The 21,152-nt window shown below is 44.3% G+C and overlaps 1 protein-coding gene across 1 annotated transcript in view; it reads right to left on the reverse strand.

The window, feature by feature from the left end:
* The window catches only part of LOC108141264 (protein enabled), a 36,509-nt gene extending 16,964 nt beyond the window's left edge, over positions 1–19,545 (reverse strand). Inside the window, 4 exon segments of the mRNA XM_017264528.2 lie at positions 9,203–11,022; positions 13,705–14,172; positions 14,174–14,561; positions 19,032–19,545. Of these exon segments, the coding sequence (XP_017120017.2) occupies positions 9,203–11,022; positions 13,705–14,172; positions 14,174–14,485 (2,600 nt within the window). The 5' untranslated portion in view covers positions 14,486–14,561; positions 19,032–19,545.
* Positions 19,546–21,152: the final 1,607 nt, after the last annotated feature.

Here is a 21,152-nt window from a genome sequence, read left to right on the forward strand (position 1 = left end):
GGAAATCCGCCTCGGTCATGCTCATAAATGTGGCTAATTTGCAGCGGAGCTCGGGACGCGATTGGCGATGCTTCTAAGACACCTTGCCCCCGGCACGTTGCCGGATTGTTAGCTGTTGGCTGTTGGCAGTTAGCTGATTGAAATGCTGCGCTGGCTCGCTTTCGGATTGCTTTCGTTTCGGCCAAAATTGTACCAAAGTCGTGATTCAGCTAAAGTTTCTTTTAACTCTTTTTTTTTGTGGCCTGTGATGATAACCTGCCGAATTCTGCAGCAGCAGCACCTTTAAGTATTGTCGGCACGCATCTGGCCCATTACCCTTGCCATTACCCGCTCTTTTGGCAATTAGTTTTTGATTATTTGTGGACTGGGCAGGACTGGAAATTGGGGACGCCTCATCGATGATGGGCCATTTGGCATTAAGGGATCGTTTTCCATAACAGCATCGAAGGTACCAGCACATGAGACCGTAAAAATTAATAGAATTTCCATAACGACGGCCCATCAATGCGGGGCTGTCCGATTGGAAAATGCAAGCCGAACCGGATTTATAATCGTCACCAAATCAAAATGCCAGTGCTAAGTAATTCGCGCTAATTTAATGAAACCGATAGCCGCTGACAGGCAGTCGAATTGAAACGAAATTGGATCATTCGGGCAGCGAATAGCGAATAGCGAACAGCGAATTCGGCAATCCCTAAACACACATGGCTTGCCAATTACTCCGGCAATAATTCTAGCCTGCCAGTCAAAACTCGCATTTAGCCGGGCTGTTGTTCCTGCTGCTAATGTGCAAACGAACTCAATTACGTAGATAAAATACAGTGCTGGGCAGCAACAAGCGCGAAACAAGACAATAATAACAACACAACACCCAGTTGAGTCGGGAAAAAGCCATAAAAATGCGCATAAAGCGCAAAACTGATTGAGAGTTATATGGAGACACACACACACAGTATCTGGCAGATACACATGAACAGGCAGATACAGATACGAGGGCTGAGTATCTCGGACCGAGCCAAGGGACATCACGCCACAGCGCATTAAAGGAAATTGACGCGGAAACGAAGCGAATAAAAACTACCCGAGCTGGCCGCAGAAAGCAATCTGCACTCAGCAAAACATGACAGCTGGCCAAGTGTCCCCATTGCCATTTAACCTATTTTCAAGCATAATTAGTTGTAGAATTTTTTTTTACACAACCAAATGTACACTGCATATTTAATAAAAATCAATTCCTTAAATTAGTCTTGTTTCAAATTCTTGTTTTCCTATTTATAAAATTTCTGATAATATTTATTCCAATAAAAAAATATTTCAATTTAATTACAATAACAAAAAACTTTATTGAAATTTGTGGTGCCCAGAACTTACCCTTTAAATGATTAGTTTGACATATGAATTAGGTAATGGATATTTTTGCTCCGTGTAAAGGGGGAGGCTTTCGAAGGGCGGTCCGTGTTGTCCGTCCAACAAGCAATTTCCAGCTATCAACACAGACTCTCAGACCCTCACCATCACACACTCGCCCCGATAACACAGTCCCCTTTTCCGCAGAAAGTGCTTACTTCATTACGCATAATTTCCTGAGCCTGCGTTCAGCAACATTTTCATTTTCATGTCCATTTCCATGTCTCTGTTTTTTTCTTTTTCGCCACCCGAATGACACAGAGAACTGCGAAGTGGTCAGTTTGTGACTCAGAGCCCTAGGGGTTGTTGGATGGTAGTCCGCCTTATCGAGGGTCTGCCAAATGAACTATGGGGCCATGGCCATGAGATACGATGAGGGTGTTCATGTCCAGAGCCAGAGCCGGAGCCAGAGCCGGAGCCAGAGCCAGAGCCACATGTTGTTTCCTTGGTTTCGATTCGTTTTTATGAGCGGCTGGGCAAAATTATATGCTGATTGCAGTTTGCCGATAAGCGGAACGAAACCAAACGAAATTATGACCATGCGGGCAGTATCTGCAGTATCTCTATGCCGCTGAGAAGAGAACGCCAGAGCCCAGATCTCCAAAGGGGGGCTAAATGGCAGCTAACCGCAGCTGTGCGAGATTTGCAAAACTTGCATTGTAAAATGCAAAAATTGCATCCACTTGGGCAAGGGACTTAGAGGTGGAAAAGCGGGGGGTGAAAACTGCGGCGTGTCTGCGTGTGAAAAGTCGACGCAAGTGTGCGTTTAATAGCTTTGCGGCAGGGGACTGCCAGATACTCAAAGTTACTCCCAGATACTCCTTTGAATACCCCAAGATACTCCCGAAAGGGGTAAGACCCATCTTGGGCTCTTTAACTTGCAAAGTACACACCAACACAGCGGCACAGCAACTCATGCAGATGAAGCGTTTAGCCGAGGAGAAAGTTTTCTCTACGCCTTGGCTTTTGTGGCTGGCAGATGAGAGTTGCTTTTGTGCTTTGTTTCACTTCCACTTGCCTATCTTTTCTTCAGCCATTTCTTATTTCTTTCGCCCTCTTCTTTTGTTTTCAGCTGTTTGGCTACGCTCTTAGTTATTATAGCAAATTATTTGTTTTGACTTTTAGTTGGGCCGTCATTTCTTAGATGTGGCTGCAACAGTTGCTGCTGCTGCTGCTGCTGCTGCTGTTGCTGCTATTTCCCAGCTGCCTCAAATTACCGCCTTTGTCTCGTGCGGTTGGCACGGCCAACGTTTCCCATTTCTCATGTTTACCATGCGGCTGAGGCGGTGATTTTTCAGCATCTTCTCCATTAGTTTGGCTTATGAAAGTGCTCTCTAATTATGACCCCCTTTGTGCCCTCCCAATACGAACTTGAAGACATTTATAGTTGTCACAGGCAACACACGAATTTCCAACCCTTTGTAGCTGCAAATATCACGCATACGCCGCGTGGGAGGCCAAGACAAATTGTAAGTCTCTGTTTGCCCTTGTCCTCCATCCGTAAAAGCTGTGTGTATGTCTAAGTAATTATGAGAAACGTACACGCAAAGGGGTTTTGGCATGGGTTTGGGCTTGGGAAAACAAGAAGTAACATAAATTATGCATTTTATTTGCTCAAGTGCTGAGGAGGAAACACAAAGGATACAGGATACGCAGGGATACCCGGCAGCCACACGCGCATTTGTTAAATGTTTTAATTAATTTGCGAAACGCGCTTGTTGGCTTTTTGTTTCTGTTGCTACAGAAACAAAAACAACGGCAATAAGCATTTCATGTAAACTGTGCAAATGTTTCGGCGCGTGTTTTTTTTTTTGTATGTGGCAAGCAGATTTGCAGACAACGAACAAATAAGCTTTGGCAACAACTTTGACGGCAACAACACAGCAACAGCAGCAGCAACATCCACGAAACTGCAAAACTCATTGCACTTTAAATTGAAATCAGTGCGATATACAAGAGGTCACCCCCTTTTGAACCTCGGCCCCACGAACTCTTGCGAAATTCGTGGTATCCTCAGCTGGAAGTTGATTTTTTGGCTGTCCTTTTTTTAGCGCGCGCATTTTGCGGTTGACAGTTGACACAGTGCAGTGGCAGTGGCACTGGAAATGGCAGGTCTCCTATCTGAAAACCGGGAAAAGGCACCCTGGCAATTGGTTTTCGGGTAAGCGCTACACTATTTAAGCTAAAATGCTGCCATTAAAATGCGCTTTCCCCCGCCAAACTTCCTGCGTCCTCATTACGTTTGCGCATTTGGTATATTGGTTTTAAATATTTAAGCGCTGGCATTTGTTGTGAACGTTAATTGAAGCCAAACAGACTCAGAGGGAATCGTAAATGAGTGGGAGTTTTGAAATGAGCCCACCTACTGGCCATCGATCAAGAGATCCACACAAATCGCCAGATCTACAGATCTTTAGATCTACGCAACAAACAGGCTGAGATATCGTTAACTTTCACCCGAAAATCTGACGGACGGCAAACTGGTTCGCCAAATATTACCTCATGGCCCGGAGGGGTCCAAAAAGCCCGAAAGAGTGGGGCTAATTATCGAGCTGCCAGTGTTGAGCCTTAGCTTTAATTGCAGCATGTGCCAATATTACGATTATTCAACCAAGTTTGGTCGAAAGCGAGGGAAATGCGCCCACATATCCGGCCATAATGCGGGTCAAGTGGTCTGCTCCCTGAGTCAGCTTTAAAGCACAACGATTTCCAGCGAATGTGTTTTGCAAAACTGAACTTAGCTGAACCCCTGTGTATACTCTACAACCCCGCCCCAAATCAATGCCACACACGCCCTGTTGCCAATCCCATCGAACTCAGTTCATTGCACAAAAGCCAGGCCGCAGCAACAAAATAAAATTATAAAACAGACAGAGGAAGAGAGAGAGGAGCTTAGCCATAACATAAATTATGGACTTTTGTTTAAAACCACAGCAGCCGCAAAAAAAAAATAAAAACAGATGGGAAAGCAGGTCGGACGATTCGATCTCGTGATACCTTGGAAATGAATATTGATGTACTTTCCTGTCACTGAAACCCTCGTCACATAGAATACCATCCGCTTAGTACTATATATTAACCACTGAATACCCTAGATTTGCCAGAGTGTATTTACTTATAAGTTATTTATGCGCTCATTTCAAAATGATGCCCATCATGGGAATAATTGTATTGTGCTTGGCATTCCGAATTTGCATCAAACGCCGCCATTTGTTTGGGCTTTTGTGCGAAATTCCGAATCTGAATTTACAATGAGCTAAACGGGCTTTGTTCGCCGTTGCCCAAGGCATTGAACTGTAATGGCCAGAACGAAAAAACCCCTGAAAATCTTTAGGAAACCACCTAGAGCCCCAAAAAAGACCAGACAGAAAAAAGAGAAAGAGCTGACAGTTTCCCACTGCTCAAGGCCGGGCTCATTTGTGGCTGTTAAAAACTTATTAAAACAATTTGACCACAGTTAGCAAGACTTAATTGCAGTGGCACAATTACGAGAGCCAAGAGCTGAGAGCCGAGAGCCCATTAGAGTTGGCATTTTGCGGTTTCTGGGCCACAGTAACCCAAAATCAAAATCAAGCCAAAGCCAAAGCAAATCGAATCGAATCGAAGCGAATGCACTCGGGTGACAATTTAATAAGCCAGAAGATTGGGCTGTCAGTAGTCAGTAGTCAGTAGTGGGCCCTTTGGCCAACTCTCTCTATTTCGTTGGCAGCTTGTTTGCGACTTGGCCCGTCTATTTTGTGATGTTGCTGCCGCTGCCGCTGCTGCTGCTACCTCTTCTGATGTTGCTGCTGCATTTTACCGGCTCATTTCAACTTGGCCCGAATGCATTTTCTGTACAAACACAGACGGAGCCAGAAGCTGAGGCAGCAGCAGATATAGCTGAGGCAGACAACCGCAATTCGGTTGAGCATGGGTATGGCCGCCGGAACACGGAGAGAAAAAGGTGGTTAGTAACTCAACTTTTGAAGTTGTGGAAAATTTAATTTAAAAAATTGTCAAATAATACAAAAAAGTTGTCTATTTAACTTTTATTTTAGTGTTTGAAGCTATTTTTTGCAAAGCAAGTGTAGATTTTGAACAATCAAAGAAAGTGGTACGATTTTGTAGAAACCTCCTTACACAAATATAGTTATTGTTAGACTATTTTGCCTGTGCACCAAAACCCCACCACTGCCCTCCCCTCTCACCCATATCATTTCGACTGGAGAATGGCAACTTTTTGCTTTATTGGCTTTATTGACTTTTGGTAAGTTCTCTTCCCGGTTGACTTCGTTTCGTTTCGATTCGTTTTGTGGCCAGTTTCTTGGACGGACAAGCTATTTCCGGGGAAAAAGAGCGGCGGGAAATGTGTCCTCTTAAGGGTATGCCGGCAGTCGGCTAGTAAACTCCCCTGATTGCTGGTTGTGTTTATTCGCTTATAAAAATAAATAAACCCAACGCCGTCGAATCAGTGAAAGAGCCGATGGGCGAGAGGGAGCAGGATGGCAGGAGTGAAGGAGTGGAGGGCAGAGCAGGACAGAAGTTGGCAGTTGCAAGACCGTAAAACTGGAAAGTTGTTTGGTCAGTTCTACCGACAACAGCAGCAGCAGCAACAGCAACAACAATAGCTACAGCAGCAACATCTACCGACAACAGCAACATTTAGTGTCGAATGCTGGCTCTGGGGCTTTGATTTTCTCGCAGCCAAGCTGCGAATGAAAATTTATGAAAAATCACTAAATTTTCCAGGTGCTGCGGAAAAGTGTGTCATCCAGCAAATGTTGCAGAATCCCCAGCCAAGATCGCCGAGTGTCTTTCTTTGGATTCGACTCGCAGTTGCAACTCGATCTTGGTGGTGGTTTCTTGTTATTTTTTTTTGTTTTTCGGCTGAAATCTGGTTTTGTCTGGCTCTACCCCTTTCTTTCTTTCCCTGTACAGCTGCCTCTTTCTGTTTTGTTTCTGATTCTGTTTCTGTTGCTTTTCCATTTGCATGGCTAAAGTTGAATCATCGATGTCGATATCGAGCTGGCGTATCTGGCAGATACTTTTGCACTTCTCCGCATGCAAACGCTTGTGTATTTTAGCCAGTTTCGGGGTATTTGGACTCTGGATTTGGCACTCGCCACCGGAAACTGGTTTTCCGTGAACAGGACCCATTTCAGTGTCATCTCGGCAAATCCACCAATCCATCCAGTCAATTAGCAATTAGCCGCAGCGCCATAATTAATATAAGAAACACGCGTCCAAATGATGTTAACTAAATTGTTTTTGATTTATGCCTCAAGTTCGAGTTCATTTCGGTTATGAGTGAGCGGAGTGGAGTGCCTTGGCAACTTTAAGCCAAATTTATGATAAGCTGTTGGCCGTTTGGCCTGCGTTAACCTCAAGCCAGAGATACAGATTCAGATGCAGATACCAAACCGAATGCGAAAGTGAAAGTGGCCGAAAAAAAGACAGCACTCCTCGATCTCTCTCTTTCTTTCCTTCTTTCTTTCCTACTTTCCTTCTCATCATCCCGCGTCGTTTGTCTCAAGTGATTTTATTACCGCCTTTCTTGTCTTTTTTTCGTTGGCTCTTTGTCTTTGTTAACTTTGGCTTTTGTTTTTGGCATCGGCGGAGTTTCAAAATAAAATTAAATGCTAAGAAAAACAAAAAACAAAAAATGATTACAACGATTTATACGTAGTGCGGAGCAACGTGAGTTCAGCATCACGTTTCCGTTTTATTGCTCTCTGAATTTGTTATTTTTGCTGTTGTCATTTTTCATTTTGGGTTCAGTTTGCTGGCTGGCTGGCTGTGTTTTTCTCGTTCGGTTATTTAATGATTTAAAGATTATACACGGTCCACCAGGCGACGACCCTTTTACTCCTGGTTCTTCACTTTATCCCCCCGAAAGCTGTGAGCAAAAAACTTTCGCTTTTTTTACACCTTTTTTGGTCAGGTAAAGTAAAGTTAAAAAAAGCGTTGTGTAAGAGCATGTTAATTTGGGACGAAGGCAGAAGGTGTTAAAATTGCAGATAATGTCTGCGGTTTGTTGTTTGAGCTCTCTTTCTCTTTATATATAAACCTTTTCTTTGAGGCATTCTGTTCACACTCCGATGACAGGGATCTCTATTAAGCGACCCAATTACCTTGAATATCTGGTTTGAGAGGGTTGAGATAAGCCGCTTAGATCGGAATATCTAATTCAGAGGGTGGTTACAAGGCTCAGGCTGGTACATATATGATAAATCGCAGCTCAATAATTGCCTCACCTTCAAGTTAACCACCCTTGCACCCGCTGAACCAATTAATTTAATGGGCCAACTTTGAGTCACGGGAAACTCGCACTCGCTCTTCATAAATATGCTAATCAGCCGGCGAGAACCCGCCTCCAATTTACCCAAAGAATAGCTAATTTAGGCACTCGATATAGACTGACATAGTTTTGCAATTATTCAATGGGCAAACACAATTAAAATTGTGAGACACGATTTGCTCTTGACTGGAGTAAAATGTCAAACGTTCACAGTGGGAGTGAAGTCGTTTTTCGAGAGACGTTTAGGCAGGCCATTAGACAGATAGCGCGCGCATCCGTCAGATACGGCAAACGGCTACATTAGCGGACTCCAAAACACAGAAACAGCAACAGAAACCGAAACAGAAACAGATACAGATACAAATACGAATGGCGAAACGGAGATACAAGTTCGAGTACACAAGGCATCGATTATTTCAAAGCAAACTGGTTCTGCCAGCGCTATCCAACTATAGATAAGTATTTCAGTGTTCCAGGCAATAAATGCGTGGGAAAGCGACTAGGCCAGTCCGTATCGCAGAATTATGGCCAGTCAGCCTAGCACAAAAGCCGAGCCGAGCCGAGTCGAGCCGGTAGATGTGCAATTACAGATAAGCCCGAACTCATTATAATAAAAATGAGTTATTAAAGCCCCGAATATCTGAAGACCCAAAACTTTTCGCCGAAAACTAGCCGCAGAGCAATGGCCCCCAACCTCTGGCACTCTGTTTCTTTGCCCGAACTTTAAATTAAAGCCACTCGTTCGCTCTGTCCACTTTTCTCGCTTTTTGTTAATTTCTTGGAAGCTGTCAACGTTTGAGAATTAATTTTTACACCACCAGCCCGGCCTGGACCTGAACCTGGTCTTTCCTGGTTGGTCTAGCGTTTGTGGAGAATCAAATCATGCAAGAAATTTGTTACTGACATAAAAATTACCATCATTATAATGTCTGGCCCCGTCTAACACGAACACGAAAACGAACACTCGAAAGCAAAGCAGGAAGAGCGGCACAAAAGCCAGTATGTGGTAATAGAAAATGTCGAAATGGACACTGCGAAAAATACCTGGAATTTGGGACCAGGACTTAAACCTCTATGGGAAGTACAAGATGACTTCCATCCCAAGGAAACAAGATTAGCCTTTCAGTTAAAATGAAATCATATTTTGTGTTAATTTCGTTTTATAATATTAATTGTCAAAATGTTGTTATTTCTTACTAATCATTAAAATTTGTTAATACATATATACTATAAAAATATATTGAGTTCTGATTGTAAAACTTTTTAAGGGATATTTCCACTTGGTATTTACAAAGGTTCTGACCATCGACTATTAGCACCCCATTTCGCTAAGTGCATTTTTCAGCGTGCAAGGGAAGTGAAATCCGAGACTGGCCAAAGACGACAAAGGAGTGCCTGGTCGAATGTAACGGGGTCGGATGAGTGATCGATGCTGTCCGGGATGGGGTGAGAGTTGCTCTAGGGATTGTGGATTGGAGTGGACACTGAAAGCGGGAGTGGGTAGACAACGGAACTCACCTGCGCATGATGGGCAGCGGCAGCGGCAGGGTGAAACGTCCATCGCTCATGAGAGGCGCTGGGAGCGGACCCGGCAGTGGCACCGTCGATATCACGGACGTCAGCGCTGGCGGCGTGGCCGGAGCAGCAGCAGCAACATGCTGCTGCTGTTGCTGCACCGCTGCCGCGGGGGACGGTGGGGGAGGTGCAGCGGCCATGGCCACGGGAACGGGCAGAGCGCTGTAGGGCGGCGGGTAGTGGGCGTGCAGGATGTCCGGCAGCAGAGCGCGCGCCAAGCCCATGGCGGCGGGATGGGGGTGGGGAAGTGGATGGGGATGTGGGTGGTGCAGGTGCGGGGGTGGGTGCAATTGGGGCGGTGGAGGAGGAGGTGGGTGGCGGCGTGGATGGTGCGCCGGAATCTGCTGTTGCTGTTGCTGCTGCTGCCGGCGTTCTCTCCTTTCCTTGCGTCGTTGCTCCCGTGTCCGCATTTGTTGTTGCTGCTGCTGTTGTTGTTGCTGCTGCTGCAGGTTTGATGATGAGCTGGCTGACAGGTCATCCGTTTGGCATTCAGTTGAGGTGAAGGTGCGTGGGAGGCTGCTATTATTATTGTTGTTGCTGGCATTCACATTGATTATATTGACACCGTTATCGGTTTGCACATGATTATTATTGCTGGCCGTGGCGGCAGCAGCAACATGTTGCTGATCCCCGCTTGGGGGACTACTGCTATTATTATTTAGCTTATTTTGAACACTTGCACTAAACACTTTGGCTGCTGGCACACAATTATTGATTTCCACCACGCTGTTGTTGTTGTTATTGTTGCTGGTGTTGCTGCTGCTGCTGTTGCTGATGCTGCTGCTGGGGGTGTAGCTGCAGTTGACAACGCACACGCCGTTGTTGTTGTTCACGATGCTCGTGGGCGAAGCAACCAAGACCCGATTGCCGTTACTCGTACCGTTAGTGTTGCTGTTGTTCACTTGGATCGTTAGGCTCGGCTGTCGCTGGCAGGACTTAGTAGTTGCTGCTGCTGGCAGCACAGCAATGTTGCTGATGCTCTTGGCCTCGTCGACAACTTGATTGTCGCCGGAGTCGGTACTGCTGCTCCCAGACACATTGAGAAACACACTGCTGCTGCTGGTGGCGCTACCAGCAACACTTGTTGGTGCTGGTGCCGCCGCAGTGGCTGGCACATTTAGACGCATTTCGTTGGCGTTTTCGATGTCCAACTGGCTCAGACCACGCTCGAATCTGCTTTCACTCGCGCGAAATTCGGCATACAGACGCTCGAGTTCTGCCAAACATTTGTTGGGCCGCAGCACGTTGCTGCTACTGCTGTCGTACAGTGGGCGATAGCCGCTGCTGCTGCTGCCTGCGTAGTAGCAATTCCGGTTGCTGTTGCTGGTCGCGTTCGTTGTTGGCCCGCCGAAAGTTGCCGAGAGACTGATCGCCGTTCGCTCGCCGCTGATGTTGCTGCCGTCGCTGCTCGTGTTGCTCGCGTAGCTCGTGTTGCTGCTGCTGCCAGTGTTGCTGGCTCTCAGTCGCTCTCTCTGCTCTCTGGCGGTACAGGAAACAGGTTGACTGACCTGCACTGCCACCGAGGAGCTGGTTTCCTCTGCTGCTGCTGCTGATGTTGCTGTTGGAGTTGCAATTGCTGCTGTTGCTGCTGCTGCTTGGTCTCTCTGTTCATTGATAATGCAATTCGCTGCGCTGCTGCTGCTTGGGTTTTCTTCGCTTTGTTGTGATCTCGCATTCGTTGCTGGGCTTTGTGTTTCCGTTGCCGAAGTCTCAGTGTTGCTCCCGTGCTGTATTGCAGTTGCTGGCGTGAATGGAGCGCAATTCTGCGGGAGAGATAGAGACACAGAGAAGAGCGAGTCAAGTTTACATATACACCGAATGACAAGATTTAAGTTTCAAGTCGTAATTAATGCTAATTGCTCGGGGGATTACCCTCCGCCGAGCAGTCTCATTTTCCCTCCCATTTTCCCGCCAAAAAAGGTGGCGAGATCCTTTGGCTGGGGGGCATAAATGTGCGCTTAATTGAATTAATTAAGCCAACGCATAAACATAAAACCGTCACGAGTAATTGTTGTTTTTGTTGCTGATGCTGGTGGTGGTGTTGCTGTGGCAGCCACAGGCGTCTGTGATGTGCTGATAAAGCTGTTGGTCCCTGTCCCTATCCCTATCCCTATCCCTATCCCAAACCCAAACCCAAAACCCAGAGACCAATCCCAATCCCCATCGACATGATGTGGGTTAAAAGCCATGCGCATATATCTCTACTCTGGTTTATTGTGCATGTGGGCTCTAATTTTGTTACGCTGTGTTACTTGCATTAATTACGTCACAGAAATATAATGTGATTTACTGTTAGCCCACGTCCCCCACTTCGAACTTATTGTTCTAATGCTGTTCACTCTTGTGCACTGTGATTGCTGTCGTTGCTGTCGAGTGCGTTGCAATCACAGCAGCAATATGGGTTACGAGGAGGGGGGGTTGTTTGGTGACGGGGGTGGGAAGGTACCGAAAAACCAAAACTCATCCTCGTCTAACGGTGCTTGGCTGTGGAAAAGCGCCGGCAACTTCATTACTTCTTGCCCATAAACCTCTCGTCATGACTCAGTCGTCAAAGCAGAGATATGTGCATATATGTAGTATGTGCCACGAAAAAGGGGGGAAAACCAAGAGAGGGTTCAAGAATATGAAGACGAACTCGGTTTGAACCATTTGTCATTGCTTATTAAGTTCGGCCAGCCATGAAGAGATTGACAGTGGAAATGGATCAGAATTAACAGAACTTTAAGATTATAAAGTCTACATTCAAAGAAAAAATTTCATTAAATCTGTCATCGATTCGGTTTACATTTCACTTCATAATTGTATTTATTTGTGAGATATCAACAGAGGAATTTTAAAGAATTTCGAATCAAATTATAGATTTTTTTCATGATCATACAGGTACGTATAATATAGTACTTTTATATGGTGACTTGTGCCATAAAAGATTTTCTTATAATTTGTCATTAAATTCAAGAAAAAAATTTGAATTGTAGAATTTGAAAATATTATTTGTCATATGAATAATTTTGATATACTAACATCATTAAATTTCACTTAATTAAAATTTTTAAATGAGTCATATCGTAAGGACGAAGTTTTACATGGTTTATATATATCAGTATTTTTTGTATGAAACTTGTATATAGGGATTTCTGCAATTAAAATAAGTCATGAATGATCTTTTTTGGAATTCTCCAATAGTTGAATATGAAAAATGTGGCTTTAAATTTGTCATCTTTGTGAGAAACAATTCACTGCCTTCAGTTATATATTAGAAAAATGTCGTCATCGAAATTCTTTAAAATTTTAAATGCACTCATAGGTAGATTTCCTATCAGCATTTGTTCGTATCGAATTTGTATGTGGCGCTTTATGCAATTGATATGATTCCATTTATTTTGATAGTATAATAAGTTTTCCAGAAACGAAAACTGATATTGTTGATTTCCCCTACCCACCCCCTTTGTGAAACCATTGTTATGCACTTTCCCCCCTCTATTTACACCACACCACCGCCTTTGTGCTTTGTTTGTCATTTTTGTGCGGTCAATTTTCCGTTTCGCTGACGCCACATAAACAAATTATGAAGTGTGCACAGAAAACACAGCCACATGCGAGCCCCTATGCGAGTACTTTATGCCGTTCTTTATGCATATGCATATTAAATTTAATATGTGGAAACAATGCCCCGCCCCCGCCGCCGCCCCTCCTTCGCCGTCTCTTTTGAGGTCTTTTTGGTCCAATGTTCGATACTGATAGGCAACATATGGCGCTTATCTGCGAGGGATGCTAGCGGCACTTAAGGGCCTAAGTGAAGCATTAGCCCTTATCGGGGTTACAAGAGCAGGGGTGGCGGTGAGGGGGGATACTGGGTAATACTGGGTATGGGACTGTCAATGGGCCCGATAAGGCGACAGTTCGACTTGGCGCTCCCATTTCGCGCTCGAGTCTCACACAGTTTCCCATTGACGGCGCCAAGTATTTTGTGTTGAACCCTTGACATCAAATTTGATGGTGCTCCATTAAGCAGCTGAAAGTATCCAAGGGGGAGGGGGATTTTGCGCGATGGAAAAGGTATTCCATTTTCACCTACACGAGGTGCAGGGTACTTGTGGAAATAGGTAAGGTTTCCGTAAGGGTGGCTGCATTTTTAAGTGGAAAACTCAATGTTTTATAGACACCGTTAAACAATTTTTTAAGGGTCTACCTAATGGAAAGCAGGGCCAAATATTTTATTTTGTATTCTAATTTTAAGTAATGTAATTATAAAATTATGTGTTATTCTGCACAGAATATTATTAACAAGAAACCTAAAACCATAGTCATTAAGGGAATACCCGAAACATATATATAAATTTCTTAAAGTTATTCATATAAGAGATCGAGAAGATTGCTGATATATATAGATTTCTGATATTATTTTGTATACTCCTAATATCTAATTTGAAGATTCAAAAACCCACCTGTGAAATGTAATCATCCGTGAAGGAGCGCCTCAGACCCAATCCAGCGGGAACATTAGCCGTTAGTGGAGCAGCCTGGGATCCATGACCGTTTTCATTCTCATCGCGCTCCTGATCCTCTGCTGCTGCTGCTTTCGTTGGCGATCGTTGCGATCTATCACATGGTTCGAGACCCAAGCCTACCTCCCTACTGGCCTTGAGAATCAGGGAGGAGGCGGGTGGAGGAGCTCCAATCTTCGAGCTGGAGGCGGTGTACAGTGACTCGTATGAGGGTGGCTCCTTGATGGAAGTGGCGGCCGAGGAGCACCACTGGGTGAGGGTGCGGGAGGGGCTACCCTGGTAGGCGGGGAAGGAGTAGCGGTTGCGCCGGCCACCCACACCCACACCACTTTTGGCCAGGTGATCGAAGTCAGCGATGGCCGCATCGAAGGCGCTTAAACTAAAGGGGGGAAACGAAGGCACGGGGGGGCAGGAGCAGGGCGGTTCCGCTGTCCAGCGCCTGCTGGTGGTGGGTGAAAAGGGGGACGTGGTGGGGGTGTGGGTGGTTCAAGGCCGAGGCCTCGTAGCTGCTGTGCGACTTGCGCAGCTGCCGGTTGAGCCGCTCGTCGTCGTCCTCCTCCTCGGCCTCCTCCTCCGAGGAGCTGGGCAGGGGCGTCCGCTCGTAGGGGGTCCACAGCATCGAGGAGAGCGCCTCCTCCACGTCCGGCGGTCGCTGGCGGCCCCCCGACCCCGATCCCGATCCCTGCCCATGGCTGGGTGTGTTCCGTTCCGACAAGGACATGCTGCGGTGGTGGCCAGAGTCGGACGCCTCATCGCTCCGCTGTGCTCCACATCAGGTGGTTACATGCTGCGACATCCTGAAAGTAAAAATTAATTTAATAACTCATCAAAAAAAATTAATTAGTAAAACTAAATATCTGGCTATTGAACTTAACATTTTATAATTTAAATTATTATAAGTGCTTTGAATTGGAACAAATGTGAAATCTACTAAATTTAATATGCTTTAAATTAAACTAACTGATTTTCAGTTTAATCAAAAAAATCGTTATTTCTGCTTGTAAATTTAAAAACCGCTAAACATGCAAATCAAAGCGAAATATATTTAAATTGAATACTTAGATCCTCTGTTTGTTTTAGCAGATTACACATAACTAAACTGGTTCAATACTTTTTCCCTATTTTCCTTGCTGACCTGGCTGCCTTACAAAAACATATCGATTTACTTTTTTTCATTAATCCTAGCAAGTATGAAATAATCGGACTTTCCATTTTATTGCTGATCGAGAAATAAAATCCAGAAATTTTTGGCATCAAATGCGGCATGTGGCAACTCGAATTGAAAATGGGAAATGAAAAACTTTGAACTAAGCAAATGGCTGACAAATTAAACGCTTACAATGCCCCAATTTCGAAACCAGAAACTTTTTCAGCCCGGCACCGGCCTCTTCCAATTTGATAAATTGCGATTAAAGCATTTGAAATCGGTAGGACTGGGTGGAAAGAGGTTTTATAAGTGAATGTGCCCTACGGCGGAGGTTTCTGGGGAAGAAGGGAGGGAAAAAACCTAAAAATGGAAAACCCCAAAACGAAATAAGCCACCAGACATGAAAAACAAGCATCCGTTTTGTGGAAAATATATGCAGAAAAGTTTGCGATGCAAAGTTTTTGGCAGCCTCGTTCTCTCTCGTATTTCCACATCTTTTGCCCCAAAGGAGTTAGGGAAAACTTTGAACCACACGGGGGGGAGAGTAATGGAGTACGTGTGTGCGTGTGTAGGCCGTGCCAAGCCAAGTTTAAACTGGCATCAAGTGGAAGGGAATGGGACTGGGACTGGGAATGGCTTAACTGCCATCCGACTAAACGGGAGACATCGAAACGGAAATGACTGGCCATCCAGTTGACTGCTGCAATGGCACAACACCATTGGCACAGGGAGAAAATACGCCAAGACTTAATTTCATAAGCCTTAAATTGTGCATTTTCAAATTAACAATTTCATATGTAGCTTCAAATAAATATCTTAAGAGAGAAACCTTAAAAGCATGCTGCTATTGAAATCATAAAATAAAATAAATGGTTGCAAATTAAAACTAACATGGTTTCGAATGTAAATATGATTTTAAGGCTACACTGGCTCTTTAAATAAAAGAGTTTAATATATTTAATTGGGTGCCATCAATTATTGCATTAAATTCCATGTTTCCTAACAAAAACAAAAATAGAACAAAATATAGGAGGTGCAAGCCATGGAGTTATTTTTCCCCAGTGCAGCACCCATCTGAATCGAAAGAGTGGGGCAAGTTGAAGGCTCTTGAAGTCGCTTTTCCAGCTTGGCTGGCAAGTTTTATGTGTTGCATATCCCGAGGCGCTTGACTGTTCTAATTTTTTCACTCGCTGGCCCTTGGACCCGCTCTTCTGGCCCCGACTTTCTACCATTTTCCTTCTTTTCAGGACTTCCAGTGTGTTTGTGGGCTTCCACCATTGAATTGGTTTCATTTTGCCATTCTTTTTTTTCGTGTTTTGTGTTATGCTTAAATAAAGATTTGTGTTAGTGTGTTTCATTGTTGTTGCGCACTTTCCTTGTGTTTGTTTGGCAAGTTTATGTGCAGTGGTGGCCTTCATTGTTGTCATTCTCAATGGTGGCCATTTCATTGTTGTGTCGAAGGAAAAGGAAGCCCCAACTCACACCCACACACACTCTCAAGCATTCAGGCCGAATTAATACGTGTGTGCAACAATTGAGAGTGAGTGTGTGTAATATGCATGTTACCTACTTTTGTAAGCTTTTAATTAACAACAATTCTCGCACAACAAACAAAAAGCGAAAGAGAAAGAGAACTGAGAACCAAGAATCGAGTAGAAAGAAGAAAGAGTCGTCGAAAGAAAGCCTTGACATCTCAAAGGCCTTTGTGGGGATTTCGCAAGTGTTTCTTTCGGGTCGTTAAATATGCAGTGCATATTATATTGCAAATTATGTGGGATTTGCAGGGGCTTAAATTGCCATTGAGTAATTTTCGTCCTATTTTGAGGGCTAGTGAGGCCTGATTTAAATTGTATAGGAAATATGAATGCTTTTCCCAGCAATTTTTAAACTTCACTCGAATCAAAGAGAAAATCGCCACAAAGAAAATAAATAAGCAGCAAAATATTCAAATATTTACGCAGCGGAAACTCTGCGAAAAACTCTGCGGAAAATGTCGCCCAAATGAGCACTGCACCATTCAATGGAATTATTTACATAAATATTCAGAGAGCGACCAAGATGCTGGCATATTTTATTTTTTATTTCTATGTGCCATTTTTATTTGACTAGACGTGCGTCAGTCAATCATGCCCCAGAACTTTTTCCCGCTGGGGAATTTTCCGGGGAAAAAAAAACTTGAAGCAGCAGCAGCAGCATCGTTGCCATCGACAACTGAGCACAGCACAGAGGCAAATTGCTGCCAGTATGTTTGTAATGCAAACAAACTTTATCTAATTAAAGGAACACGTGTTACCCAACGCCCCCTTTTCCGTCTGGGGAGCATCTTCGCCTTCGTCTGCGTCTTGGGGATCGACTAGGTCTACTAGAATATCTCCGTCCGAATATTCCTGGGATGCCAGCAGCTGCTTTACATTGATGACGAGGCACTCGAAATGCTTTTGATGTCTCACTTTGCATTTGCCCATTCGACATGCGAGTGTGTCTCGTGTCAGAGTGGGTGTGTGCTTGTGATTGTGAGTATGGGTGCGTGTGTGCGTAACTTCCGTTTCCTGTGCCCCTAGGCCGCCTCCCCAATACGACTCTCTTCCGGCTGGCTGACTGGGCCCCCGTCTCTAGTCGAGTGCCTTTTGAGTTGTTTGTCAATATGTAGACCATTATTCAATCAATATATTGACACACATTTCATTTCCTTCTGCCATCCTACCATCCAGCCAGTCTGCAGCCTCTGCACCCCTCTCGCCCATAATCCTGCCAAGTGCTAATCGCAAACAAAGTAGTTTTTGCTTGAGTTCCATTTCAATTTCTTTTGACGTCTCACCCACTCATTTTGGCCCATTTTTATGGCTCGTGGCTGTTTGGTTTTTCGCTTCGCCTTCAACGCCACTTCCTTGCGATTCAATTCGTTGCGATTCGATTCGATTGATTCCCTTGCCAGCTTTACGTACTTTGACACACTTCCAAGGATCCGTGTTGCCTTTGCCCCCGGGGACTTACATTTCCGCTTAACTATTGTTGGAGCAGGGGTTTTTTGGGGGCCAGGGAAAGGCAAAGGGAAAGGGAAAGGGAAAGCGGAGACTATACTCCTTAAATTGAATTTGAAGCCGGGTGCCTTCTCTGTTATTTGCACACGAGCCGATATTCCTCTTCGTGTGCGCCTTCCCATTTTTAATTTAATTCGGCGCCTTTTGCTTTGGCACTTAAAAAGTTTTTACCAGTGCCCGAAAGTAGGCAACGAATCCAGACCCGAATCCAAAACAGAAAACCCCAGATAAGGTGTCCCACTGCGCAAAAAAATAGTGTCCTATAACTAAGGCAATGTTTGAGCTAGCAGGAGCATTTCAAACTTAGTTGGACTTTTTGAATTAATTTAAAATATAAACCTAAAATCATAATACAAAGTAAAGGGCAGTAGAAAACTAGATGAATTTTTAAGGGAAGCAAGGCGCTTGTACCTATAATGCTTTGACCATAAACTTGATAATTTAGAAAATTCTAAAATAAATATTGAAAACTTATAATCTTATAGAGAACATAAACTAAATGCTTTTTTTACCGAAAACTTTAAATGCAATACAAAATTTTAAAAATTCATTTATTAATTGAAACGAGTTTAAGCCCTTCATAAATATATACAAGTTACTAAGACTAACTGTTTAATTAGATAAAAATAGTTTTTTCTCTGAATTCGTGTATCCATTTTTTTCTCACTGCATTAGCATCGAAATGCGCAAACGAAAGCGATCGAGTTGCTAAATCACTTAAGCCATTCAAGTTTCGTTTCGATTTTTTAGCGAGACAAGGAACAGGGAAATTGTGATAGAGAGATTACTATTGTAGTTAGGAGATTTGTCGGGAAAGCTGGAGGAGCAGTGCAAGGGATTGACTTCTGAAGCATGGTCCAATAATCCGCATTGAGCTGGAGCTTCCGGGTTTTCTGTCTTTTTTTTGGAGATAAATTCTCAAGGCCCGTGCTCTGCATAATTAAGTCTGGCAAGTGCAGTATTCAATTTAAGTTTTACGGACTTTTCCCAGGGCTTCAATTAACCAACTATAAACAAGCTGCTAACTTGGCCAAAACAGTGCAGTGGAGTGGGGTGGGCTGCAGGTGCTCGCCACTTACCATGCAGTTCGCCGTCTCCTACGAAACAGGACCTTAAAGCTGCTTTGACTGTCGGCTGCTCTTCAAAGTTTCAAGGCTCTGGCCAAGTTTTTTGTCCTTCTCCTCGGGGTCCTTTGCAAATAGTGGAGGCGGTTAGGGAGGGCGTGGTGATGCGCTTAATTATGCTAAAAGCAGGCGGCAACTTTGCCAGCTATAGAAATGAATATTTACACCTGCCCGGATGCAAATGTGGCGCCAATGTCAAAGCCATCCAGTGCGGCGCCAGAGGTAAACAAAGCTGCGATATGTACCATTCAACACTTGTTAGTACTTAGTTTTGGCTTTAAGTTCTTTCGTTTTCTTTAAAGATATTTCACAGATCACTTGGAGTCCCAGTTTTTAGGATGGTCCTTAACTTTGTGACTGCCATGAAACACTTTTTGAAGACCCGGTCATTTCCCGCTTGTTACGACTTTTGGGAATTGCCCCGCTTTAGGCCCGGAAAAACACTGCTTTTGCCGAGGCTGCGGCGACGAAAAACGCGAACGAACTGACTGGCTGGGAAACTGGACAGAGGCTTTTCATTGCAAACTTGGCTCGGAGGAAAACCCAACACTCGCTCTCTCTTCGATTTTTGGTGAGTCTGCGCACGAATTTCGCCGCTCTGATAATCTGCACGTGCATTTCGCTTCCAGGAAAACCCCTTGCTCCCCACCGGAAAATGCGTGGAAAATGTTTGTTTACATTTGGCAGGACAACATAAGGGGGTAAAGGAGGCAATTGGATGTTGCCTACTTTCGGGCAGTGAAATATGACTTCTGCAATCGAAGCGGAGATGCAATTGCATTTGGCCCAAATGTGCCTGCAACAAGCTGCTCCGGAAGTGTTAGTAATCCGGGCTGAAACCGATTCTCGGCACTCTTCTTTATTTTCGACCATCATGGCTTTATCTCTAATGAACTACCTCGCCGGCTGCTGATGGACAAACTTTTTTAATTATCATTAATGAACACGGAGGGCGCAATCATTGGCCAAGTTGCGCTCTGCAATTATTTTAATGTTCAATGAGGTTGCTGCAGCAGTCATCGCCAATGATTTATTGCCGCCCCTTAGCTTTTCCAAAGGCCAGAGTCCATAGTCCGTATTCCGTAGTCCGTAGTCCGGAGTCCAAAGTCCGTAGTCCAAAGTGTGTGAGAGTTGCCGACATTGGCAATTAGATAGCTGGAAGGCGAGCGGGAAGGTCCATGAAACAGCGTTTATGTTTAATGCGTTATAATGGCCGTTGTAAGTGTACATAAGTTGATATAAAAGTTTTATGGCCCGTTCGTGAGCAGCCTCCGGCATCCGATATGGAAAAAGGAAAATGGGGGCGGAGTTGGGTTTGGGGGGGGCCGAGAATAGTACGACCACAATGTAGTCGAACCGAAAATAAACAAATCGATGAGTTGTTTGCAAAGATAGCGTAATTGGAATTTAGATTTAATTCCACTCTCGACACTTTGGCAAGAAATAAATTATTGACTTTCAAATTGATTTAGATTAATACGAGTGCCGGATAAAGGCCGAAATTTATGTTTTTTTTGGGATTTAGGGAAAACCACAAAGATGGGCTTTTTTGAGGTTTCTCGATCGGGATCGAGCGGGAGCATAAATTATTCAGCCTGGGCCATTTATTGAATTACTTTGAAATTGCCAGTCATAAATTATGTATGTTCAACAATTTTCCATAATTTATGCGTGCTTCAAAACAATTTAACCCCCTCTTACCCCCCTCCCCACCTCACAGGACACATAAAACACATCGACGGAAATAATTTCAATAGAAAAATAGAAAGCACAGGAGGCGAACAAACAAACACGCACGAATACCTCCCCAAAAACACGCTTACAACCACACACGCACTTTCAACCGCTGACGCACACAGCCACACACGTACGTGTGTTTAGACGGATATGTCCGTATCTATAACTGCCTCACAATTGCAGTGCACTTGCCGCAGAAAGACCGATAAAAGAATAAACAAGGAGCAACATTCTGGCTTTAGCTACAGCCGAACTTTGAACACCCTTTTGTGCGTGAAATGAAAGCTTTACTCACATATAGTTACCAGCTTTTATAACTTGTATTACACACTTTTTCAT

The sequence above is a fragment of the Drosophila elegans genome, unplaced genomic scaffold (assembly GCF_018152505.1).
Source record: "Drosophila elegans isolate 14027-0461.03 unplaced genomic scaffold, ASM1815250v1 contig_183, whole genome shotgun sequence".
Taxonomy (NCBI): domain Eukaryota; kingdom Metazoa; phylum Arthropoda; class Insecta; order Diptera; family Drosophilidae; genus Drosophila; species Drosophila elegans.